Source organism: Amblyraja radiata, chromosome 5 (genome assembly GCF_010909765.2).
Source record: "Amblyraja radiata isolate CabotCenter1 chromosome 5, sAmbRad1.1.pri, whole genome shotgun sequence".
NCBI lineage: Eukaryota > Metazoa > Chordata > Chondrichthyes > Rajiformes > Rajidae > Amblyraja > Amblyraja radiata.
This window is the reverse complement of record NC_045960.1, coordinates 5,322,866-5,350,508: the sequence shown is the minus strand read 5'-3', so window position 1 is coordinate 5,350,508 and position 27,643 is coordinate 5,322,866. Positions and strand designations below refer to the sequence as shown.

Below are 27,643 nucleotides of genomic sequence, written 5' to 3'. Positions count from 1 at the left end.
GAGTGGAAACTGGAGCACCCAGAGGAATCTTACACAGTTCACAGGAAGAACATGCAGAAGTGTGAAAACACACACAACCAGACTTAGGGACAGTTTCTTCCCAGCTGTTATCAGGCAACTGAATCATCCTACCACAACCAGAGAGCAGTGCTGAACTACTATCTACCTTATTGGTGACCCTCGGACTATCCTTGATTGAACTTTGGTACACAAAATTGCTGGAGGAACTCAGCGGGTGCAGCAGCATCTATGGAGCGAAGGAAATAGGCGACGTTTCGGGCCGAAACCCTTCTTCAGACTTCTACTCCACCTTGATTGAACTTTGCTGGCTTTACCTTGCACTAAACGTTATTCCCTTATCATGTATCTGTACACTGTAAATGGATCAATTGTAATCATGTATTGTCTTTCAGCTGACTTGTTAGTACACATCAAAAGCTTTTCTCTGTACCTCGGTACACGTGACAATAAACTAAACTGAACTCAATTCCAATAAGACACTGCCAGAGGTCAGAATTTGAACCTGGATCTTTGGCACTGAGAGGCCGTGGCTCTTCCAGCTGTGCCTTTATCGTACTGAGACCAATTGTTGTGTCTCGCATCATGTAGAAAGGAGCGTTTGATGCCTCTGGGCCTGTACTCGCTGGAGTTTAGAAGGATGGGGAGATCTTAGACAATAGACAATAGACATAGGTGCAGGAGTAGGCCATTTGGCCCTTCGAGCCAGCACCGCCATTCAATGTGATCATGGCTGATCATCCACAATCAGTACCCCGTTCCTGCCTTCTCCCCATATCCCCTGACTCTGCTATCTTTAAGAGCCCTATCTAGCTTTCTCTTGAAAGTATCCAGAGAACCTGCCTCCAGAGGCAGAGAATTCCACAGACTCACCACTCTCTGTGAGAAAAAGTGTTTCCTCGTCTCCGTTCTAAATGGCTTACTCCTTATTCTTAAACTGTGGCCCCTGGTTCTGGACTCCCCCAACATCGGGAACATGTTTCCTGCCTCTAGCGTGTCCAAGCCCTTAACAATCTTATATGTTTCAATGAGATCCCCTCTCTTCCTTCTAAACTCCAGAGTGTACAATCTTATTTCAATCTTATTTCAGTAAATTCAATCTTATTGAAACTTACCAAGTAAAGAAAGGCCTGAATAGAGTGGACGTGGAGAGGATGTCTCCATTAGTGGGATAATCTGGGACCAGAGGGCACAGCCTCACAATAGAAGGAAATACCTTTAGAAAGGAGATGAGGAGAAATGTCTTTAGTCAGAGGGTGGTGAATCTCTGGAATTCATTGCCACAGACGGCTGTGGAGGCCATTGGGTATTTTCAAAGCATAGATTGACAGGTTCTTGATGTAATGGCATCAGGGGTTATGGGGAGAAGGCAGGAGAATGGGGTTGAGAGAGAGAGATAGATCAGCCGTGATTGAATGATGCAGTAGACTTGATGGGCCGAATGGTTTAATTCTGCTCCTATGTCTTACGATCTTGTAATCTTATGTTGTTTAATGTAGGCCTTGTATTACGGCATTCCCACCCCATACCCCCACCATCTGGCAGTATTCACCATCCTGCCTGTCGGTCTGAGACAGAGATGTGTAGGAAGGAACTGCAAGTGCTGATTTGCACCAAAGATAGACACAAAATGCTGGAGTAACTCAGCGAGACAGGCAGCATCTCTGGAGAGAAGGAATGGGTGACGTTTATTCAGTCTGAAGAAGGGTCTTGACCCGAAATGTCACCCATTCCTTCTATCCAGAGATGCCGCCTGTCCCGCTGAGTTACTCCAGCATTTTGTGTCTGCCTTCTATCTGAGACAGAGATCCTGTTTCCTGTTGCTATCTCAATTGAACAGAAAATGTTTCATAGAAACATAGAAACCTAGAAAATAGGTGCAGGAGGAGGCCCTTCGTCCCTTCAAGCCAGCACCGCCATTCATTGTGATCATGGCTGATCGTCCCCTATCAATAACCCGTGCCTGCCTTCTCCCCATATCCCTTGACTCCACTAGCCCCTAGAGCTCTATCTAACTCTCTCTTAAATCCATCCAGTGATTTGGCCTCCACTGCCCTCTGTGGCAGGGAATTCCATAAATTCACAAGTCTCTGAGTGAAAAAGTTTTTTCTCACCTCAGTCTTAAATGACCTCCCCTTTATTCTAAGACTGTGGCCCCTGGTTCTGGACTTGCCCAACATTGGGAACATTTTTCCTGCATCTAGCTTGTCCAGTCCTTTTATAATTTTATATGTTTCTATAAGATAACCCCTCATCCTTCTAAACTCCAGTGAATACAAGCCTTGTCTTTTCAATCTTTCCTCATATGACAGTCCCGCCATCCCAGGGATCAATCTCGTGAACCTACGCCTCAATCACAAGGATGTCCTTCCTCAAATTAGGAGACCAAAACTGTACACAATACTCCAGATGTGGTCTCACCAGATCCTATACAACTGCAGAAGAACCTCTTTACTCCTATACTGAAATCCTCTTGATATGAAGGCCATTTTCAGATTAAAGATCCTTCATCGAACATTCAGCAGGTCTGGCAGTTTCCCATACCTGCTTATTAAAAGCAAGTGCGGGTGGAACTCAACAAGTCAGGCAACATCTGTGGAAGGAACGGACATATGGTGTTTGGACCCAAGACCCTCTGTTCAAACTGTGCAAAGTCTGTGCAGTGGAAACTCAATTTCATTCAGAAAACCACCTGTCCAAAGAAGAAGAGTCCATACCAGAAATGTCCTCTGTCCATTCATAGATTGATACAATGTGGAAACAGGCCCTTTGGCCCAACTTGCCCACACCGACCAACATGTCCCATCTACACTAGTCCCACCTGCCTGCTTTTGGTTCATACCCCTTTAAACCTATCCTACTAGTCTGAATGTTTAAGAAGGAACTGCAGATGCCGGAAAATCGAAGGTAGACAAAAATGCTGGAGAAACTCAGCGGGTGCAGCAGCATCTATGGAGCGAAGGAAATAGGCAACGTTTCTAGCCGAAACGTTGCCTATTTCCTTCGCTCCATAGATGCTGCCGCACCTGCTGAGTTTCTCCAGCATTTTTGTCTACCTACTTGTCTAAATGTTCCGTTTAGTTCATTTAGTTTAGTTTAGAGATACAGTGCAGAAACAGGCCCCTCGATCCACTGTGTCCGTACCGACCAGCGATCCCCTACACACACTATGGACAATTTACACTTTAAGCCAATTAACCTACAAACCTGTACATCTTTGGAGTGTTGGTGAAAACCGAAGCTCCCGGAGAAAACCCACGCAGGTCATGGGGAGAATGTACAAACTCCATACAGACAGCACCCGTAGTAAGGATCAAACCCGGGTCCCTGGCACTGTAAGGCAGCAACTTTAATGCTGTTCCACCGTGCTGCCCAATGTTTCTTGAATCCTGCAATAGGCCCTGCCTCAACTTCCTCCTCCAGTAGGTTTTTCCATACACCGACCATTCTTTTTTTTTAATCAAAAATGTATTCAATTATTAAAAAATAATATTTACACTACAATAAAACAAGCCAGAACCCACCACCATAATACAATACAAACACATATCCATAATAATCTACAATACAACTATGATACAATCCTTATTCAGGATACATTCAACACCCTGCGGAGCCCAGCGGTCCCGGAACTCCCTCAGGGTGCCCGTAGACAGGGCGTATTCCCTTTCTAACCGCACCCGGGCACGGACGTCACCACGGAAAAGGGGCAGGCAGTCGGCTCGGGTAGAGCCCTCCACCCGGCCTGGCGCCGTGACTCGCGGGTGGCCAGCTTGGTCAGGCCCAGGAGCAACCCAACCAGGTCATCTTCAGCCCTACCCTCTCCCCTACGCACAGGGTGTCCAAAGATGATGATAGTGGGTGAAAAATGCAGCCAGAAGGCAAGGAGCAGCCCCTTTAGATATTCAAACAGTGACTGCAGCCTCACACACTCCATGTACACGTGGTACACAGACTCTTCCAGCCCGCAACAGTGGCAGGCGGCTGGCGAGTCTGGGAACCAGGAGAGAAACAGGTTGCAGGGAACACCTCGGTGCAATAACCTCCACCCCAGGTCCCCAATGTAGAGGGGGAGAATCCCTGCGTAGAGGGACCCCCACCGGGAGCCCCCCTAGCGACCGGAAGGCAACACCGACCGCCACTTGGTGTCTGGACGGTGGATCAGGGCGAGGAAGTGCAGGGTGTGGAGGAGGAGCCTGTACAGGACACGCCTCCCTGTGTCTCGGAGGGAGATGAAGGGTGTCAAGGAGGGGCGGCTCAAGTTGTGTGGGACCGGCTCCCGGGATGGATTACGGCGCCTGGGTCCGGCTGAGCGGGGGTTTGCTCAACCACAGGTACTCCACACGTTTGACCGACCACTCTTTGTGTAAAAAAGTTACTCCTCAGGATCCCATTAAATATTTTGCTCTCACCTTAAACCTGATTTCGACTCCCCTACTCTGGATAAAATACTGGGCATTGACCCGATCTACTCCTCTCACGATTTTGTACACACAGTTGCTGACTCACTCCAGCACTTTGTGTTTTGCTCAGGATTCTGGCATCTGCAGTTCCTTCTTTCTCCACACCTGCTTGGTACATGTGTGTGATAATGTAAATCAATGTTCCATCATTCGAGTATAACTTTTTTAATTTCATTGCAAGGAAATACAAACCATTGAACAGATTTCAGTACTGATTTGCTATGTTAATTGACGACATGTTCAAAGTGCTATCCTGTTTATCAAAATACACTAAATGTGATACAGTCATCATTTACAGGGTTAGTGTCTGTGTCTGAAATAGAGGGGTTAAAATTTGAAGAACAAACAGCAAAGTCTCACATTATAAAATTCTGTATCTTTAACAGCATTTTTGATTACCACAGGATTTGATTACAGTAAATATATTATACATGACATTGTTATACATTTATATTCAATAAACACATATGTAGGTCAAATTGTAAAATATTGATTACAGAAATAGCAGCCTTCTAAATGTGTTAAAGCTTATGAGACCATATAAAAATACAAATCTTAAACATGACCTTTCATCTGATTCTTGTGTTATTTCATCTATAACCTGTATAAATATATAAACTATATTTCCTATCTGGAATGACAGCAATCACATTTAAAATCAGCAGAGGGGGAAAAAATGGGGTAAACCCCACTTTGTTTTTCACAAATATATAAAAATAACTTGCCTCTATCTGATATCAGTTCACAGAGATAGGCCAAGTCTGTGGAGCCCACAGAAATGACAAATACCTGAGATTTCAATAGTTTCATAGCAATAAACAATACTCAGCTTCAAGGCATGGTAGCCACTAGCTTGGTACCGACCCCATTTACAGTAGTGGTTCGAAAGGTTTTAAAAGGTCATTTGGCAAGAGATTTAATCAAACCCTCCCAATACCTCTAAGAATAAAGGGGAAGCCATTTAAGACTGAGGTGAGAAAAAATGTTCCGTTTTGTTTATTTAGTTTAGTTTAGAGATACAGTGCAGAAACAGGCTCCTCGATCCACTGAGTCCGTACCGACCAGCGATCCCCGACACACACTAGGGACAATTTACCTTTAAGCCAATTAACCTACAAACCTGTGCGTCTTTGGAGTGTTGGTGAAAACCGAAGATCCCGGAGAAAACCCACGCAGGTCCGTTTTCACCCAGAGAGTTGTGAATTTGTGGAATTCCCCGCCACAGAGGGCAGTGGAGGCCAAGTCACTGGATGGATTTAAGAGTTATGGATCAAGGGATATGGGGAGAACGCAGGCACGGGTTATGGATTGGGGACGATCAGCCATGATCACAATGAATGCTGGCTCGAAGGGCCGAAGGGCCGAATGGCCTCCTCCTGCACCTATTTTCTATGTTTCTAAGCCTTTTCTGCACATTTTGCAAAAGCTTTTAAAGATACTAGCACCTCATCTATTCTTCTGAGGAATGCCAAATACAATCCATTTGCCCAGGATAAATCACAATTTCAATACCTCTTGAATATTTGTGGAAACAAAGAACTGCAGACGCTGGTTTACCCAGTTCCCTCAGAACAACAGCTAATGTGCTTTAAAAGTCCATTAATTTAACAATATTTTAGTTTCAAACAAGGTACACAGAGTCAATAATTATATTTGCACAATAGATAATATGTATATGACATAGTCTTTCCCAAAAGCAGACTGGTGTTGTTTTACTGAATGCAATTTATTTCATGGCAATGTGACAATGCGGATGGGAAAAAGATTGCAATTTGTTTTTTGTTTACAAATGCAATGCAGTATTACTTCCTCAGAGTATTGTTCATTTAAGTTCCTTGCTCACTATCAGTGCTCTCCCCAGAAATAAACTTTTATTCCAGCAACATGACCATTTTCCTCTCTTCCCAATTTAATGAGTAGAGGTGTGTTGGGAATTCATAGATTAGTTGCCCTGTGGTACCCTGCACAGAGCCAGCTCTCTTGGGTTTGAGAGTATTAGGGATTTTCAGCCATTGGAATTAGTGGGACAGAGTAGGTCCTGTTTACCAGGTAGGGTCGGGGCAGGAAGGACGTGGGAGGCAATGACAAGGACATTGTCTAATGGTCGGACATTGTCAAATGGTAGGATATCATCTCATGGTAGAACATCGCCTACATGGCAATACGTTGTCTACATTGTAGGACATCCGCTAATGGTAGGACATTATCTCATGGTAGGATAGACGCAAAAAGCTGGAGTAACTCAGCGGGAGAGGCAGCATCTCTGGAGAGAAGGAATGGGTGATGTTTCGGTCGAGACCCTTCTTCTGACTGATGCTGCCTGTCCCGCTGAGTTACTCCAGCTTTTTGTGTCTAGCTTTGGTTTAAACCAGCATCTGCATTTCCTTCCTGCACATCTCATGGTAGGATATTATCTACATGTAGAACATTATCTCAAGGTGGGACATAGTCTACACAGTCCGACATTGTCTAATGGTGGGACATTATCTACATGTAGGACATTGTCTAATGGTGGGACATTATCTACATGTAGGACATGGTCTCATGGTAGGACATTATATCATGTTAGGACATTATCATGGTGGGACACAGTCTACATTGCAGGACTGACTACATGTTAGGACATTGACTGCATGCTTGGACATTGTCTACCATGTCCTCCCGACCCCTGCCCTACCCTACCTGGTGGAGGTAGGAAGTACAGCATGGACAATCTTCCCCCTTACGGCACTTAACATCCACATGCAGTTACTTCCCGATAAGTCCACAGACAGTGATCAGCAATGAATGAGAGCTTTCCCATCATGGTTTGGCGCGGGCTGATGGGGGCACGTCTGCCTAGAAAACAGACCAAATATCAACCCTGGGGCATTTCTCTCTCTTCAACGGAGCAGTTTCATACCAGGCTGAGCTTTAACTGTGTCAGCTGTGATATAGTCTGTTTGGATGCAACTGCACTTTCAGATGGCACAGTGTTAAGAGTTTAATATTGTCAAATACCACGTTGATTTCTAACAGGCTCCCAAATGACAAAAAAAAACTAAATGTATAAAAAACATATTAATTATTTCACCTTCCAATACTTTAATGTGATTTTATTTTTATAGTGGTATTGTTTGATGCCAATGCTGTCATCAGTATTTATACTGTTCTTCCAATTCCCTGGCTGCTAATTGTACGTTGCTTTAATATACAATATGATATTATAAGAAATATATAGATTTTTTAAAAAGCATCTGGATTAGTTGTCGGATTCTGGGTACTGGAGTAACATCAATTCTAATCCTTTGGTGAAAATACGATATGGCATTTGTTTAACACTAATTAGTGCTTGGTAGTACTAATTTAAGCATTTGGTAGTACTAATTTAAGCATTTGGTAGTACTAATTTAAGCATTTGGTAGTACTAATTTAAGCATTTGGTAGTAATAAGTTAAGCATTTGCTAGAACTAATTTAAGCATTTGGTAGTACTAATTTAAGCATTTGCTAGTACTAATTTAAGCATTTGCTAGTACTAATTTAAGCATTTGGTAGTACTAATTTAAGCATTTTGTAGTAATAATTTAAGCATTTGCTAGTACTAATTTAAGCATTTGCTAGTACTAATTTAAGCATTTGGTAGTACTACTTTAAGCACTCATGGTAGCATTAATTTAAGTGCTACATAGGATTAATTTAAGCATTGCAGGCAGCACTAATTTGAGAAGAAGGGTCTCGACCCGAAACGTCACCCATTCATTCTCTCCAGAGATGCTGCCTGTCCCGCTGAGTTACTCCAGCTTTTTGTGTCTATCTACACGGTAGTACTAATTTAAGCACTCGAGAGGGAGAAGGATGTGACATTCTGAAAGGTGGTGGCGGGGTGGATAATGAAAGGAAACCATTTAAAACGCGCAGATTATTACATGAATTATAATTGCTCTTCTAAAACGACACAGTTATATCAGACTCTGTTTTCGAACGGTCACAGTTTACAAGGTAAGATTAACGCTTGAGTTGCCATTCCTGACTGTGAGAATCACTGGCATGCATGAACAGGGGCACTCGGTAATTCATCTCTCCCAGTCGGTCAGTCAGAACAACCGGCTCAAATCTTCCTGTTCTAGACCAACACATGTTATCGCCTGGCTTTGAATACACTAAGGGAAGGTCGATCTAGTGTGTCCAAGTTCCAGCCTCCCACCTCCCATGAAGAGAGGAAATCCCGGAAAGTGGCGCTTTTTTTTTAAACCACAAACTCCGGGAACACGGGTTCTATCCTGACCTCGGCCGCTGTCTGTACGATGTTTGTACATTCTCCTTGTACCCTGCGTGGGTTTTCTCCGGGTGCTCCGGATTCCCTCCACACTCCAAAGACGTACAGGTTTGCAGGTTAATTGGCTTCTGTAAATTGTAAAATTGTCCCTAGTGTGTGCAGGACAGTGCGGGGATCGCTGGTCGGTGCGGACATGATGTGCCGAAGGGCCCGTTTCCGTGCGGTAATCTCTAAAGTCTAACTGGCAAAGCACAACCAGGAAGAGACTCTGAGATTAACTCCTGCGAGTGCGGCAATCTGTTTCCCAATCTCTGCACCACTTGCTGAGCGCGCAATTCATCACCGAGTCTCAAGACGCTGCCTTCCGAACTTCCAGTGTATTTTACTTGTCAAACCCCCCCCCCGACCCTCTGGATTTTCCCCCTCACGCCTGACTCTCAGTCTGAAGAAGGGTCTCGACCCGAAACCTCGCCCATTCCTTCTCTCCAGAAAAGCTGTCTGTCCTGTTGAGTTACTCCAGCATTTTGTGTCTATCTTCGGTTTGTAGGTTAATTGGTTTGGTATAACTGTAAAATTGTCTCTAGTGTGTGTAGGATAGTTTGTGTGTCTCCCCCCCCCCCCCATCTCTGGATAGAAACATAGCAAATAGGTGCAGGAGTAGGTCATTCGGCCCTTCGAGCCTGCATCGCCATTCAATATGATCATGGCTGATCATCCAACTCAGTATCCCGTACCTGCCTTCTCCCCATACCCCTGATACCTTTAGCCACAAGAGCCACATCTAACACCCTCTTAAATATAGCCAATGAACTGGCCTCAACTACCTTCTGTGGCAGAGAGTTCCAGAGATTCGCCACTCTCTGCGTGAAAAATGTTTTTTTCATCTCGGTCCTAAAGAATTTCCCCCTTATCCTTAAACTGTGACCCCTTGTCCTGGATTTGGGAGTGTGTGACGACTCTCTAGAATAACTCGGTTGGGTTCGTGCGAGAGAAAGGATTGCCAATGGAATTGGCGTCGGGCCAAACTAAATGTAAACACAACATTTTGAGAATAAAACACACATTTCTGTACATTATCCACCCCCTCATGCACAGGGGTCAGTCCGGCGAGGGTCACCCCTAAATGCAAACATGCACACACCCCAATCTTTGCCGAAATGGGTTAGGATTTGCTCCGGGTGCCGTGTGGGAGTGAAGGGTCGCCAAACGGCGCAGACCAGATTAGGGAAATGGGATTGAACCGCTTAATAGAAACAAGACGAATTGAAAGTTACTTGAGTCCCACCCTGTGTTCACTGGTTGTCCTCCTCCTGTTGTATTCTCTCCGCCGCCGACTGCAGGTGCTCCATCGAGTCCCGCAGCGCGACATTGATGGTGAAGGTGTGGGGCTTTAAGGTCAGGCCATATTTAAAATCCAATGTAATCTCTTCGGCGGGGTTGGCCTTGAAGGCGCACTGGTGGGTGAGCAGCGACAGGCAGAGGAAGAGCTGCACCTTGGACAACTCCTCGCCGATGCATCTCCTCCTCCCGAGCGAGAAGATCATCACTCGGCTGGTCAAGTCCTTGTTGATGGCGCCGTCCGCGTCGAGGAACCTGGACGGGTCGAAGAGGTCGGGCTGGCTCCAGCCGCGGGGGTCGTGGTTGACCGACCACTGGTTGACGAAGACCACCGTGCCCTTGGGGATGCGGTAGCCCATGAGGGAGGTGTCCTTGGTGGTGGAGTGTGGGATGGTGAGCGCTACGAAGCTGCTGAAGCGCATGGTCTCGTAGAGAAAGGCCACCAGGTAGGGCAGGCGAGGCTCGTCCTCCGCCGTGGGGATACGCTGTCTCCCCACCACCCTGTCCACCTCCTCCTGGATCTTCTCCTGCACCTCGGGCTTCCAGATGAGATAGAGAATCATCCAGTGGAGGGCGGTGGATAGAGTATCCTGGCTGGCGCCGAAGATGTCGGCGAGGCTGGACGCCACATAGTGACTGCTGAGGTCGGTGCCCCCCCTGTGGTCAATGATCCGGATGAAGGCATCCAGCATGTCTCGGACGCGCTGGGGGCGGAATGTGAGGCGGTGCTCCTTGGTTTTCTCTTTGACGAAGGCGTAGAACTCGCGGTTGAGCTGCTTGAACTCGTGGAAGACGGAGCGCACGGGGTTGGGGAAGTATTGGAGCCAGGGCATCACGTCCACCAGGCTGCCCGCCCCGACCGTGCTGCCGAAGCGGTCGTTCCTGGACAGCAGCGCCTGGAACTCGGTGTCCCCGTGTCCGTAGCGTTTGCCGAAACACGCGGCGCACATGACATTGGCCACGGCCACCACCACGCTGGTCCACGGGTCGAAGTAAGCCCCCTCCCGGCTCCTGTCCACGAACAGGAGGATCAACTGGTACATCTCGCACACCACATGGCCCTCGAAAGCCTTCTTAGTGTCGGCGTTGCCCGTGGAGAAAGCCCGCACGGTGGAGTGGGCCAATTTGCGGTGGTGTTTCCACAAGTCGCTGTGTCTCCCGAAACCCAGGCTCCGGCCGCCGCTCACCACCCCGAACGAGGTGAAGTCCGGGCGGCCGGAGAAGTCGGCTCCCTGCCTGACCAGCGCCTGGCGGATCACCTCCTCCCCGTTCAGCACCACCACCGTGCGGCTCCCCAGCTTGATGCGGAACAGGTCGCCGTATCTCCGCGCCATCCCGCACAGAGACAAGTGGGGCAGGCGGCCGAGCTGAGCCGCGTTACCGATCACAGGCCAGGGGAAAGGGCCGGGGAGAGTAGGGCGACCCCAGTCCGCTGCCGCCGCCACCGCCTGCCGCCTCAGCCTCCTCCACACCTGCAGAGCCAGCAGCGCCGACAATGCCACAGCCAGCCACAGTTGTACCCTGACTTTGGCCATCTCCCTCGCCCACGCCACCTCCATCTCCATAAACTGCCCCAACACAGAGCTCCCGTTGGACAGCATCGTCTTGTCTTCAGATGTTGTTGGAAGGCCAGCAAAAACAAAACTTCACACCCTCCCACACACCCCGGACAAAAATATCAGCGCATCCCGGGAGGGCGCAGCGATCGTATAGTCGCCTGAAGTGTTTAAAGCAAGCCGACTTGTCCACCGGTCTGGCACGCTGGAGCGCATAGTGTAGATCGCAGTCCTCCCTCCCTCCCTCCCTCCGAGCCGCTCTTCACCCTGCAGCCTCGCAGACTAGCAGCGACCGCTGTCACAACCCATATATATACACACACTCACATCCAGCGTCTTGTCCGCCCCGCCTCACATGGGGCAGCATACCGCGGCTTGTTTCATTCACACACACACACACACACACACACACACACACACACACACACACACACACACACACACACACACACACACACACACACACACACATACACACACACACACACACACACACACACACACACACACACACACACACGAGGGTTTATGAAGCCATCCTCGTATAGTCGAGGGTAAAGGACGAGTTTAGACGCAATAGGAAGTAAATACTAAATAATAGTGGCGCAGCGATATAGTTGCTGCCTCACAGCGCCGGGGACCCGGGTTCGATCCTGACTGCGGACCCAGCCTGGGTTTTCTCCAAGATCTTCTGGTGTTCTCCCACACTTCAAAGACGTGCAGGTTTGTAGGTTAATAGACTCGGTGTGAATTGTAAAATTGTCCCCCAGTGTGTGTAGGATAGTGTTAGTGTGCGGGGATCGCTGGTCGGCGCTGTATCTCTAAACTGAACTACAGATGCCCGCTTTGCACCGGAGACAGACACAGAGTGCTGGAGGAACTCGGCGGCTCGGGCGGCATCTCTGGGCGGAAATGTTCAACTTTTAAACTCACGAAGTCTTCTACTTTCCCCCTTTCAAATGCAGCTCCTAGGTGGACAGACCGACATCCGCTGTGAGTTTGCCCGTCTCGCCGTGCGGTGGGTGAGAGAGAGAGAGAGAGAGAGAGAGAGGGAGACAGAGGGAGGGAGAGAGGGCGGGAGGTAGGGAGGGGGAGAGAGAGGGGGGAGAGAGACAGAGGGAGGGAGAGAGTGCGAGAGAGAGAGGGCGAGAGAGGCGAGAGAGAGAGGGGAGAGGGAGAGAGGGAGAGAGAGAGAGGGAGGGTGAGAGAGCGAGAGGGAGAGCGAGAGGGAGAGGGAGAGAGAGGGAGAGAGAGGGAGAGGGAGGAGAGAGAGAGATGGAGGGAGAGGGAGAGGGAGGGGGAGAGGGAGAGAGGGGGGGAGAGAGAGAGGGGGAGCGAGACGGGAGAGGGGGGAGAGAGAGAGGGGGAGAGAGGGGGAGGGGGTGAGAGAGAGGGGGAGAGGGGGAGAGGGAGAAGGGGAGGAGAGAGAGAGAGGGAGAGAGGGGGTGAGGGGGAGAGAGAGAGGGGGAGAGAGGGGAGAGGTGGAGAGAGGGAGAGGGAGGGAGAGATAGAGAGGGAGCGGGGAGAGGCGAGGGGATGGGACGGCCGCGGTCTGCCCACACTAACGCTCGCCACCACTTGCAACACTTCCCAAGTTGCGTGCCGTGCCATGCGATGCGAAGTTAAAACAATGGCTCGTAATCCCAACGCAGGGAAAATCAATAGGGATAACTCGACACCAGCGGCAGCCGTTCCAATCGACAAAACGCTACGAGATCTAAGGGCCGAGGATCTGAGTATAATCCTCTCCGCCCACTCTATTTACTTGCGCCTGCTTGGCTATCGCGCCGACTCACTTTTGTAGACTTGAAACATCCGACCGCAAATGTTTATATGTGTGGGAAGGAACTGCAGATGCTGGTTTACACCGAAGATAGACACCAAATGCTGGAGTAACTCAGCGGGACAAGCAGCATCCGTGGAGAGAAGGAATGGGTGAAGTTGCTATCGCCCCAGTGTTTTTAGCACCGAGTTGCGGCTTAAGATGAAGTGGATGCGTCTAGAACAATGACAATCTTACTTGCAGCAGCACAACACAATAATAGTTTATCTTTATATTCATATTGATATTCATGTTTATATTAAAGTAAGGGAACAGGGTGAAAACACGAAGTACTGGAGGAACTAGACTAGGCTTGTATTCACTAGAGTTTAGAAGGATGAGGGAGTCCCTTATAGAAACATATAAAATTATAAAAGGACTGGACAAGCTAGATGCAGGAAAAATGTTCCCAATGTTGGGCGAGTCCAGAACCAGGGGCCACAGTCTTAGAATAAAGGGGAGGTCATTTAAGACTGAGGTGAGAACAAACTTTTTCACCCAGAGAGTTGTGAATTTGTGGAATTCTCTGCCACAGAGGGCAGTGGAGGCCAAGTCACTGGATGGATTTAAGAGAGAGTTGGATAGAGCTCTAGGGGCTGGTGGAATCAAGGGATATGGGGAGAAGGCAGGCACGGGTTATTGATTGGGGACGATCAGCCAAGATCACAATGAATGGTGGTGCTGGCTCGAAGGGCCGAATGGCCTCCTCCTGTACCTATTTTCTATTTTCTATGAACACAGAGCGTCAGGCAGCATCTGTGGAATCTGCAGAAAGGGTCTTGAGCCGCAACCTAATCCATTCCCTCTCTCCGAAGATGCTGCCTGACCCTCTGAGTTACTACAGCGTTTTGTGTCTATCTTTGAAGGGAAGGCGACGTTTTGGGACTCTCTTGACTTGACTTGACTGACGGAGAACAGAGGCGGACTCGTCTGACGGGGACGGTTTAGGGATGATCAGTGGACAGAGACAGATGAGGGAGTTGATTAGCAGGGGTGTCAGAGGTTATGGGGAGAAGGCAGGAGAATGGGGTTAGGAGGGAAAGATAGATCAACCATGATGGAATGTCCAGTAGACTTGATGGGCCGAATGGCCTAATTCTACTCCTATCGCTTATGACCTTATGACTGGCGTTTCAGACGGCTAACACGCCCTGGGAACCAATATATTTATTACATCTATCAAATATCACTCTCTTTACTCAGAGAGTGGTAGCTGTGTGGAATGAGCTTCCAGTGGAAGTGGTGGAGGCAGGTTCGATTTTATCATTTAAAAATAAATTGGATAGGTATATGGACGGGAAAGAAATGGAGGGTTATGGTCTGAGTGCAGGTAGATTGGACTAGGTGAGAGTAAGTGTTCTGCACGGACTAGAAGGGCCGAGATGGCCTGTTTCCGTGCTGTAATTGTTATATGGTTATATGGTTATAGTTAATGCTCTTGGAAACGCGAGGAACTGCAGATGCCGGAACCCTGAGCAGACCAAAAAAAGTGCAGGAGTAACTCAGCGGGTCAGATCAGGCAGCATCTGCAGAGGGATCGGTTAATTCTGAAAAAGGGTTAGGGATGACGCTGGTCGGCGCTGACTCGATGGGCCGAAGGGCCTGTTTCCGCGCTGTATCCGACCCGACGCGAAACTGTTCCCCAGACATTCCCTCCACCGAAGCCACCTCGCCCACTGAGATACTCCAGCGCTTTGGGTCGTTTTGGGGGGGGGGGGGGGGGGGGGGGTTCAATAACTCCGGCCTAACTTAGCCAGAAATAATTTATCTTCATACAGTTATAACATTATTCTATGTTAGAAACATAGAAAATAGGTGCAGGAGTAGGCCATTCGGCCCTTCGAGCCTGCACCGCCATTCAATATGATCATGGCTGATCATCCAACTCCGTATCCTGTACCTGCCTTCTCTCCATACCCCCTGATCCGCAAGGGCCACATCTAACTCCCTCTTAAATATAGCAAATGAACTGGCCTCAACTACCTTCTGTGGCAGAGAATTCCACAGATTCACCACTCACTGTGTGAAAAATGTTTTTCTCATCTCGGTCCTAAAAGATTTCCCCCTTATCCTTAAACTGTGATCCCATGTTCTGGACTTCCCCAACATCGGGAACAATCTTCCTGCATCTAGCCTGTCCAACCCCTTAATAATTTTGTAAGTTTCTATAAGATCCCCCCTCAACTTCTAAATTCTAGCGAGTACAAGCCGAGTCTATCCAGTCTTTCTTCATATGAAAGTCCTGCCATCCCAGGATGTTGCCGGCACTTGGCGGTGCGGCATGTGCTAGAAGCAATGCTGAGGACACAAAGTGCTGGGGCAACTCAGCGGGTCAGGCAGCATCTCTGGAGAAAATGGGATAGGTGACCGTTCAAGTCGAGACCCTTCTTCAGACTGACTGCAGCTACAGTTCTTTGTACCAATGGTTTATGGGGTGCAAATTAGCAGTCAGATGGACGTGCAGTCAAATCCTCTCTCCCCTCTCTGAAGAAGGCCACCGACCCGAAACGCCGCCTGCCCATTCCCTCCATAGAAGCCGCCTGGCCCTTTGAGTTTAACGACGACTTGAAATTAACGCCAAATCTGGCGACTGGATACTGTCCCTACTGTCTGTACACTTGTACTGTATCGGATATGCTTATCTAAGATGTGCCTGTGTTCATTATTCATAGTTGTTATTATTTATTACAGATACAGCGTGGGAACAGGCCCTTCAGCCCCATTTATATCAACACTAACGCAATTATCAAAAAAGCTCATCAGCGCCTCTACTTCCTGAGAAGATTACGGAGAGTCGGATTGTCAAGGAAGACTCTCTCTAACTTCTACATGTGCACAGTAGAGAGCATGCTGACCGGTTGCGTCGTGGCTTGGTTCGGCAATTTGAGCGCCCTGGAGAGGAAAAGACTACAAAAAGTAGTAAACACTGCCCAGTCCATCATCGGCTCTGACCTTCCTTCCATCGAGGGGATTTATCGCAGTCGCTGCCTCAAAAAGGCTGGCAGTATCATCAAAGACCCACACCATTCTGGCCACACACTCATCTCCCTGCTACCTTCAGGTAGAAGGTACAGGAGCCTGAAGACTGCAACGACCAGGTTCAGGAATAGCTACTTCCCCTCAGCCATCAGGCTATTAAACCTGGCTCGGACAAAACTCTGATTATTAACAACCACTTTCTGTTATTTGCACTTTACCAGTTTATTTATTCATGTGTGTATATATTTATATCATGGTATATGGACACATTTATCTGTTTTGTAGTAAATGCCTACTATTTTCTGTGTGCTTAAGCAAAGCAAGAATTTCATTGTCCTATACAGGGACACATGACAATAAACTCACTTGAACATGAACTTGAACTTCGGCCCACCGAGTCCGCGCCGACCAGCGATCCCCGCACATTAACACTCTCCTACTCACGCCCGGGACAATTTTACAATTTCACCTACACTTTCACTTGCACGTCTTTTGAATATGGGAGGAAACCGGAGCACCCGGAGAAAACCCACGCGGTCACAGGGAAAACGTGCAAACTCCGTACAGACAGCACCCGTAGTCAGGATCGAACCCGAGTCTCCAGCGCTGTGAGGCAGCAACTCTACCGCTGCGCCACCGTGCCGCCCAACGTATAGTGATACTTATACTGAACGGTATACAAAAATGGATTTCAGTGTACCGCGGCACATGAAAAGAGAGTTAGATAGAGCTCTAGGGGCTGGTGGAGTCAAGGGATATGGGAGAAGGCAGGCACGGGTTACTGATTGGGGACGATCAGCCATGATCACAATGAATGGCGGTGCAGGCTCGAAGGGCCGAATGGCCTCCTCCTGCACCTATTTTCTATGTTTCTATGCCAAATAATGTACCATTGGTCCTTTGAACCTTTCCTCTTGAGCTTTCCCCATGTGTTCTGTTTTTATTTCAGATTTCCAGCATCTGCGCGGTTTGGCCACATATATTCCATGTGCTTTTACATGCTGCTGATATTGCGTTTAGTGCAAGGTAAAGCCAGCAAAGTCCGATCAAGGATAGTCCGAGGGTCACCAATGAGGTAGATAGTAGTTCAGCACTGCTCCCCGGTTGTGGTAGGATGATTCAGTTGCCTGATAACAGCTGGGAAGAAACTGTCCCTGAATCTGGAGGTGTGCGTTTTCACACTTCTGTACCTCTTGCCCGATGGGAGAGGGGAGGGGAGAGAAGAGGGAGTGGTCAATAACTAGAAAATAGGAATGTGAATTGTGCACGTGGTGACGGGGAACGGTAGACAAAGCTTTAAAGTAGAAACATGGACTGTAGCAGTAACGCCACCTACGTTGCAGGAACTTCATCGATTATGTTTTTAAGTCCGCACCCATTATTGTAACAGGAAATTGGATCTACTGCCAACTAAGTTAGCCTCGTGGATAATAATTGTATTCAGTTTGTTACCTAGTTAAGTCTTTCTGTAAGCACCATTCTGTAACCAAGACCTCGTCCATGGAGCAGCTGGGCTTGTACACTCTGGAGTTTAGAAGGATGAGAGGGCATCTCATTGAAACATATAAAATTGTTAAGGGCTTGGACACGCTAGAGGCAGGAAACATGTTCCCGATGTTGGGGGAGTCCAGAACCAGGGGCCACAGTTTAAGAATAAGGGGTAAGCCATTTAGAACGGAGACGAGGAAACACGTTTTCTCACAGAGAGTGGTGAGCTAGATAGGGCTCTTAAAGATAGCGGAGTCAGGGGATATGGGCAGGAACGGGGTACTGATTGGGGATGATCAGCCATGATCACATTGAATGGCGGTGCTGGCTCGAAGGGCCAAATGGCCTACACCTGCACCTATTGTCTATTGTCTATTGTTTTACTGTTGACCAAGTTTCTGTGTAATCTTGTCAGCTGTGAATATAAAAAGCTGTACCAATGTCACGCTCAGCAGATCAGCGTTGACTGGTCTCCTGGTGCGCCTGCTACTTCGCCTGTAATAACTCGCCTGTCACTTCAAACACCAACTCCGCATGGCCTTTCCAACGAAGGGGGTAGGGGAGGGGGGGGGGAGATTAAAAAAAAAAACAACGGCAGACGCGGGCAAGTGGGACCAGTCCAGTTCCGCATCTTGATCGAGTGGATCAGGGATCGATCAGCCATGATCACACTGAATGGCGGTGCTGGCTCGAAGGGCCGAATGGCCTACTCCTGCACCTATTGTCCATTGTCTATTGATGTATCTGATATTGACCGCCGGGTTTATCGCGCCGACTCCCGCAAGGTCGCGGTGATTTTACGCCGTGTCACTTCCCCGCTGTTTATTTAACTTCAACGTGTGATCACAGCCGCGCCTCGGAAACATTGCAGCGTTTAAAGCCGAGGCGCGGCCGGGCCGGGCCAACTTCACAACAAATATGCAGTTCCTCGAAACCGCCAGCGGGTTGAAGTGTTGTGTACACCAGGAAGCAGCCTTCACGGATACATGTTTGGGTTTTAGCTTGAAGGAAACGTCTCTTAAAGAGCATTGCGAAAGTGAAAAGACAGACACAAAAAACTCTAGTAACTCAGCGGGACAGGCAGCATCTGTGGAGAGAAGGAATGGCTGACGTTTCGGGTCGAGACCCTTCTTCAAATCTTAGTTTAGTTTAGATTAGATTAGAGATACAGCGCGGAAACAGGCCATTCGGCCCACCGGGTCGAACATTAACCTATCCTACACCCACTAGGGACAATTCTTTTACATTTACCAAGTCAATTAACCTACAAACCTGCACGTCTTTGGAGTGTGGGAGGAAACCGAAGATCTCGGAGAAAACCCACGCAGGTCACGGGAAGAATGTACAAACTCCGTACAGACAGCACCCGTAGTGGGGATCGAACCCGGTGCTGCATTCACTGGAAGGCAGCAACTCTACCGCTGCGCCAACGTGCTCCAGATATAGAAAATCTGTGACGTTTTCTGTGAGGAGGAATGGGTGACGTTTCGGAACTGAGCAGTCTGAAGAAGGGTCTCGACCCGAAACGTCACCCATTCCTCCTCTCCAGAGATGCCGCCTGTCCCGCTGTTACTCCAGCACTCTGTTCTGCTGAAATGTCACTGATCTGAAATATTAACCGTTTCTCTACAAATGTAAACAGATTTATTTACAAACCGACTGCAATTAAGAAGTGTATGGCTCCGTTTGGAGACATGTGACAATAAAACGCTCTGGGCTCTTAATTCTGTCTGATTTGGCATTTCAAGTGTGAAGAGCCAAGAGCGTGTTGTTGTCATATGCACCGGAATAATGGCATTCCCACATGTACCAGTAGAACAGGTCTGTAAACACGGCGTTGATAGACACGGAATGCTGGAGTAACTCAGCGAGTCAGGCAGCATCTCTGGACAACACAGTACCCAAATAGATAACACAATAAACAAACAAAAATAAGTTCCATAAATTCAACCCCCCCCCCCCCCCCAAAAATAAGGTCAGCTCTCTCAGAGCTTAAAGGGCCTGTCCCACTTACGTGTCATTGGCACGCAAATTACGCGACCTCGTGGTCGCGTTGAGGCGCATGGGCATCGTGTGGCCGCGCGGGGCCGGTCGCACTTTGAAGCGCGGAGGGGTATGTAGTTGTGCGCGACATCGCGCGGCACTCCGAAATGTTTGTAGCGACCGAAATCTTCGCGCGCCAACTTCCGGTCGCGGAACTGACGGCCAAAGTGGGACAGGCCCAAGACCCTGGCGCGACGCAACGTCTCACCTCCAACAGCAGCAGAAGCAGGCAAACGATCGTCGAACTCGGCCTGGGTGTCAAGCAGAGATGTCTATTGTCACTATTCCTGTTCCTTCTGGCAATTGACTGGATCACGATGGAAACAACTGAAGGGGAAAGAAATGGGATTGAGTGGACAATGTGGGAGCAGCTAAATGATCTTGACTTTGCTGATGACATAGCTCTCCTTTCACACACACAGCTACAAATGCAGGAGAAGACGGACAGACTCTCACAAGCTGCAACAAAACTTGGTCTTACACCCAATACAGCAAAGACACAGGTGATGAGGATCCACTTCAAAACCAGCAACCCTATCCTTATGCACGGCACTGCTCTAGAGGAGGTAGAAACATCCACATACCTAGGCTGTGTTGTGGACATCACCGGAGGGGCAGAGGCAGACATAACAAGTAGAATCAATAAGGCTAGGGTGGTGTTGCTCAAGGCCATGCTCAGGAAGATCTGGAGCTCAAAACACAACTCAATCAACAACAAAGGTAGCTAAAAATGCTGGAGAAACTCAGCGGGTGAGGAAGCATCTATGGAGTGAAGCATCTGCAGTTCCTTCTTAAACATAAATTGACACAAACATATGCATCTTTAACTCCAATGTGAAACAGATGATGCTGTATGGATCAGAGATGTGGAAACCCACAAAACACACTACAAACAGGCTGCAAACACCTGCCTTAGGAGAATATTTAACATCTGGCGGAGAGACAAAGTAAGCAATGTGGACCTGTGGAAAAGAACAAGCCAGGAGCCCATTGTCTTACGGACTCACCCTCAGGAAACCTGCCACAAACATCACCCGGCAAGCCCTGAAATGGAACCCCCAAGGAAAAAGGAAAAGAGGTTGCCCCAGGAACAGCTGGAGAAGAGGTGTCCAGACAGAAATGTCTAAGAGTGGGCTCAACTGGGGAGATGTCGAAAGAACTGCCAACAACCGAGTGAGGTGGAGAACATTTGTCAATGGCCTGTGCTCCCTAGAGGAGCAAAGGGCTTAAGAAGAAGAAGAAGATGATATTGTATAAGATGATTATAAGCAGTTGAATAAGGGGTGGGAATTAATAAACTTTGGCTTATTCCTGCTCCTTTTCGGACACATACGATTTCATTTATTTATAGATATTGTTTATGACACTTTATAAATATTCTTGTTTTGTTTTTTTTTTGTTTTTTTGTATGCTGTTTCACACTTGCTTTTTATTCTTTTATTCTGTTCGAAATAAAGAATTACAAAAAAAAAGATACGGTCATAAGGTCATAAGTGATGTAGTGAGTAGAATGAGGCCGTTCATCCCATCAAGTCTACTCCGCCATTCAATCATGGCTGATCTATCTCTCCCTCCTAACCCCATTCTCCTGCCTTCTCCCCATTACCTCTGACACCTGTGCTAATCAAGAATCTACCTATCTCTGCCTTAAATATATCCACTGACTTGGCCTCCACAGCCTCCTGTGGCAAAGAATTCCAGATGCTGCCTGACCCGCTGACTTCCTCCAACGTTTATATTTCGCTCGATTCCAGCATCTGCAGATTTTCAGGTCTCTGATCAGCTGAATGATTGGACAGTCTCTATTTATTTTGAATGTGATATTCATATACATGACATTGTACCGTTTTACCTGCCCAAGTGTGGTAATATCCCTCTAAATGTATCCCATCCATTTTCCTGTCCAAACGTTGCGACAGACCCAGCCTCAACGACCTCCTCGCCCATCTCGTTCCATACACCCACCACCCTTTGTGTGGAAAAGTTACCCCTCAGATTCCTATGGAACCTCCACACCCCACCCCGACCACCCTCACCTTAGACCTCTGGTTCTCGATTCCCCTACTCTGGGCAAGGGAAAATAGACAATAGACAATAGGTGCAGGAGTAGGCCATTCGGCCCTACGAGCCAGCACCGCCATTCAATGTGATCATGGCTGATCATCCCCAATCAGTACCCCGTTCCTGCCATCTCCCCATATCGCCTGACTCCGCTATTTTTAAAAGCCATATCAAGCTCTCTCTTGAAAGCATCCAGAGAACCTGCCTCCTGAGGCAGAGAATTCCACAGACTCACCACTCTCTGTGAGAAAAAATGTTTCCTCGTCTCCGTTCTAAATGGCTTACTCCTTATTCTTAAACTGTGGCCCCTGGTTCTGGACTTCCCCCAAAATCGGGAACATGTTTCCTGCCTCTAGCGTGTCCAAGCCCTTAACAATCTTATATGTTTCAATGAGATATCCTCTCATCCTTCTAAGCTCCAGAGTGTACAAGCCCAGCTGCTCCATTCTCTCAGCATATGACCGTCCCGCCATCCCGGGAATTAGCCTTGTGAACCTACGCTGCAATCCCTCAATTGCAACTCTGTGCCTTTATGCAATATATTCCAATCTATCCATATACCATGCCCATCCATCTACCACCCCATCTACATGACACGCTTTGTCCCTCCCACCTCTCTTTTCCAGCTTTCTCTCCCCCCCACCCCCCCCCCCCCCCCCCCCCCACCCCCCTCGTACTAAAGCAGTCTGCAGAAGGGTCTCGGCCCGAAACATCACTTATCCATGTCCTCCACAGATGCTGCCTGACTCGCTGAGTTACTCCAGCACTGTGTGTTTTACTCGAATTAATTTAATCACTTGTGAACGTCGCCCTTTACGCATGATAGACACAATGCACTGCAGATGCTAGTTTACGCACACACAAAAAAGGCTCAAAGTGCTGGAGTAACCCGCGAGTCAGGCAGCATCTCTGGAGAACATGGATAGGTGACGATTCGGTTCGGGACGTGGGTCTGAAGAAGGGATATGGGTCAAATGCAGGTAGATGGGCAAGTTGGGCCGAAGGGCCCGTTTCCACGCTATATGCCTCTGTCTCTCTATTTATTGATTTGCAAATCGCCGGATTGAAAAAAATATTCTACATAATACAACAAGATTCAGGAAATATTGTCGCTATTGGCACAGGCACGCAGCCAGTAATTATGGGAGGGCACACATTTCACGTAATGAAGGCAGGGACACTCTAAAAGGACACAGAGTGCTGGAGTAACTCAGTGGGCCAGGCAGCATCTGTGGAGAACATGGATAGGTGACGTTTCACAGAGTGCTGGAGTAACTCAGTGGGTCAGGCAGCATCTGTGGAGAAACACGGAGAGGCGACGTTTTAGGCCGGATCCGGTTGTGAAGAATAGTCGCGACCGAAAACGTCACCTAGCCATGCTCTCCAGAGATGCTGCCTGACCCGCTGAGTTACTCCAGCACTCTGTGTCTTTGTTTTGTAAACCAACATCTGCAGTTCCTTGTTTCTTCATTCACGTTTGGTTTAGGTTAATTAATGTTTCGGTGCTAGCTCGAAGGGCCGAATAGCCTCCCCCTGCACATATTTTCTATGTTTTCTACGGAAGGAACTGCAGATGCCTGTTTACACTGAATATAGACATAAAAATGCTGGAGTAACTCAGCGCGACAGGCAGCATCTTTGGATAGAAATAATGGGTGACGTTTCGGGTCGAGACACATCTTCAGACTGAGTTACTCCGGCAATTTGTGTCTATCTTAGGTTTATTATAGTCACGTGTTCCAAGCTATAGGCACTAGGTTTGTTTTGCATGACTATCCACTTATATCAGACAATACTGTACACAAATACATTCACGTCAAATGTAACTTCTATAGACAGAGCAACGGGGAAGATACAGAGTGCAGAATATAGTTCTCAGCATTGTAGCGCATCAGTTCCACAGACAAAGTCCCAATGTCCACAATGGGGTAGAGGTGAATCGGACAGTACCCTAGTGGAGCATTCCTGTTATTCCCCATACTTCTATGAAGAGAGCCCCCCCCCCCCCCTCCTCCCACTCCTTCCACGTCCGCCCCCCAGCACACACACACACACACACACACACACACACACACACACACACACACACACACAAACATTCTCCCCACCCCGAGTCACCTGGCCACTCCCTCTTCTCCCCTCTCCGATCAGGCCAAAAGTACAGAAGTGTGAAAACGCACGCCTCCAGATTCAGGGACAGTTTCTTCCCAGCTGTTATCAGGCATCTGAATCATCCTACCACAACCAGAGAGCAGTGCTGAAGTACTACCTACCTCATTGGTGACCCTCGAACTATCCTTGATCGGACTTTGCTGGCTTTACCTTGCACTAAACGTTATTCCCTTTATCATGTATCTACACACTGTAAATGGGTCGATTGTAATCATGTATTGTCTTTCCGTTGACTGGATAGCACGCAACAAAAGCTTTTCACTGTACCTCGGTACACGTGACAATAAACTGAACTGAACTGATATAATATTGTTTCAGATTACTGATTTGATAACGCCGGGATCTCCGCTACCACGCCGGTTAGAAAGGTCTACATTTGCAGCACGCTCCGATTGAAAGTATGTTCAGACTTCTACCGCCAATATTAGAGGAGTCATGATGAAAGAACGAAATGATGGTTGACTTCAATGGGTTTAGATTGAGGTTATCTGCAGGTCTCGGGAAATGGGTGCAGTAGATAGAATTGTAAAAGCAAGCAGCTTGGACTGAAGTTACAATGGTAATTAGATGCACACCAACATGTATTTCGGTTCAGAGATCATTTAAAAAAAAACATGTTAAAGATGAGCGGATACATTGGAGTTTATCTGATAGCCCTTCCTCATTTTCATCTCTGGCCTTTGTCATTCAGCGTGGAAACAGGCCCTTCGGCCCAACTTGCCCACACCGATCAACATGTCCCAGCTACACTAGTCCCAGCTGCCTGCGTTTGGCCCATATCCCTCTAAACCTGTCCTATCCATGTACCTGTCTACATGTTTCTTAAATGTTCCTGCCTCAACTTCCTCATCTGGCAGCTTGTTCCATACACCCACCACCCTTTGTGTGAAAAAGTTACCCTTTAGACGGACATGCGTTTAAGGTGAGGAGGGAAGATTTAACAGGATAATGAGGGGCAACTTTTTTACCGGGGTGGTGGGTTTTTGGAACGAGATACCGGAGGGACCCGGGTGTGAAGAAGGGTCGCGAAGCAAAATGTCACCTCTCTATGTCCCACAGAGATGCTGCCCGACCCACGGAGTTACTCTCGTGGCTTTTGTTTGTGCCTGTTCTTTACGCATGATACCTTTGCTTAACGTAACTGCGCGTCGAGATGATTCACCATCTCAGGGCCGCCATGGGAATGACAGCGTAGCCCTTTCAATTACTATCCATCATTTCAATAGACAATGGACAATAGGTGCAGGAGTGGGCCATTCGGCCCTTCGAGCCAGCACCGCCATTCAATGTGATCATGGCTGATCATCCCCAATTAGTACCCCGTTCCTGCCTTCATCCCATATCCCCTGACTCCGCTATCTTTCAGAGCCCTATCTAGCTCTCTCTTGAAAGCATCCAGAGAACCTGCCTCCACCAGAGGCAGAGAATTCCACAGACTCACCACTCTCTGTGAGAAAAAGTGTTTCCTCGTCTCCGTTCTAAATGGGTTACCCCATATTCTTAAACTGCGGCCCCTGGTTCTGGACACCCCCAACATCGGGAACATGTTTCCTGCCTCTAGCGTGTCCATGCCCTTAACCATCTTATATGTTTCAATGAGATACCCTCTCGTCCTTCTAGACTCCAGAGTGTACAAGCCCAGCTGCTCCATTCTCTCAGCATATGACAGTCCCGCCATCCCGGGAATTAACCTTGTGGTGAAATGGTGGTGGACTTCAATGGGGGTTAGAGTCAGGCGCTCGATCTGTGTGTATCAAGAAATGGGTACAGTGTATATAACTGTGAAGTGTAGAGACAAGCAGCGTCGCTGTTCTACCGATAGCTACAGGCAGAGGTTGGGCAGGCCAGAACGTTATTGCTTGTAGCGCAGGAGGATGAGGGGTGATGTTATAGAAATGTGTAAGATCACGAGAGGAATAGTTAAGGTGAATGAATGGTCAAAGTATTTTACCTAGAGTAGGGGAATCAAGATACAGAGGGCATGGGCTTAATGTGAGTGGGGGTGGGGGGGGGGGGGGGGGGGGGGGTTGAATAGGAACCTGAGGGGGAACATTTACACAAAGGGTGGGCCGGTGAGCTGGTTGAGGCCGGTACGACAATCACATTTAAAAGACTTTCGGACAGGTACATTGATAGGATTAGTTTGGAGGGATATGGGCCAAACGCGGGCAGGTAGGACTAGTGTAGATGTTGGTGGTTGAGGGCAAATTGGACCGAAGGGCCGAAGGGTCTGTTTCCACGCTGTACTTCTCTATGACTATTTATTCTTGCAAATCGTCAGATTAAAAAATTAATTATATAATAGAAAAAAGATTGAGAAATATCACCGTTATTGGCAGAGACAATAAACATTAGAATTGTCATATAGTTTCGTTCTTTGTTTTAATCAATGGATACCTGTTGTAAAATAATTTAACCACCGGGAGATCAGATTGGACAGCCGACTTTTCGCTTGGGCAGCTTGCAACCCAGTAGTATGGTCGTTGATTCAACTCATTTCAAGTAACCATTGCAACCCCTCTCTCTCCATTCCTCCCACACACTGGACGTCCTACCAGTTCCACTGTTCGCATCCTTATAGCCCTTCCTTATCACCACTTCCCCAGCCAACAATGAACCATTGTGGGCTCCACCCTTCCTTGGCCATCTGTTTCCGGCCCTGCTTTGTTCTGACCTGTTCTCACCTCCCCTCTACTTTCAATGTGAAGAAGGGTCCCGACCCGAAACATCTCCTATTCCTCTTCTCCGGAGATGCTGCCTGACCCGCTGAGTTACTCCAGCATTTTGTGTCCATTGACAGCCGACCCGCTGTTTGCCTGGACTGTCAAAATTCTGGTCGTAACGTTATTTCGCTACCATGTCGGGTAATGGTAAATAAATTGCAATTTGTGTAGATTTAACAGCGGAGGAAGAACTGCGATCGGCCATGGCTGCACCAATGGATTTTTTAAACAAGTCTTGCATCGAGGCATGTGATGGGATTCTGGAGAAGGTTTTACTGGAAACGTGACGGACCGTTAACAATAGATTGTCCGGGACTCTATGGGTTCCTCTCGTCGAATAGGGCTGTGAACGGAGCAAAACAAAAAGTGCCGGAGTAACTCAGCGGGCCGGGCATCATCCGCGGAGGGAATGCATGGATGATGTTTCGGAATCCCGACCCTTCTTCACTCACATGCCTTGAGATTTTGCGGTGTGGCACTCAAAATGTTGAAGTAAAGAACTGCAGATGCCGGTTTACAATTTATATATGAATGTGTGTGTGTGTGTGTGGAGTGTGTGTATGTGTGTGTGTGTGTGTGTGTGTGTGTTTGTGTGATTGTGGGTGTGTGTGTGTGTTTGTGTGTGTGTGTGTGTGTGTGTGTGTGTGTGTGTGTGTGGGTGTGTGTGTGGGTGCGTGTGTGTGTGTGTGTGTGCATGTGTGTGTGTGGAGTGTGAGTGAGAGT

At 48.0% G+C, this 27,643-nt stretch overlaps 1 protein-coding gene and 1 long non-coding RNA gene across 2 annotated transcripts in view; one reads left to right on the top strand and one right to left on the bottom strand.

Annotated features, from left to right (window-relative positions):
• Positions 1-6,996: 6,996 nt before the first annotated feature.
• The window catches only part of LOC116972946, a 21,098-nt gene continuing 451 nt past the window's right edge, over positions 6,997-27,643 (top strand). Inside the window, exons 1-2 of the long non-coding RNA XR_004411958.1 lie at positions 6,997-7,402; positions 14,446-14,449. This is a non-coding gene — a long non-coding RNA (uncharacterized LOC116972946). The remainder of the gene's footprint in view (positions 7,403-14,445; positions 14,450-27,643) is intronic.
• Positions 9,559-11,757, bottom strand: LOC116972945 (cytochrome P450 1B1-like). Its single transcript, XM_033020544.1, has one exon. The coding sequence runs from the start codon at positions 11,675-11,677 to the stop codon at positions 10,031-10,033; it is 1,647 nt and encodes a 548-aa protein (XP_032876435.1). The 5' UTR covers positions 11,678-11,757; the 3' UTR covers positions 9,559-10,030.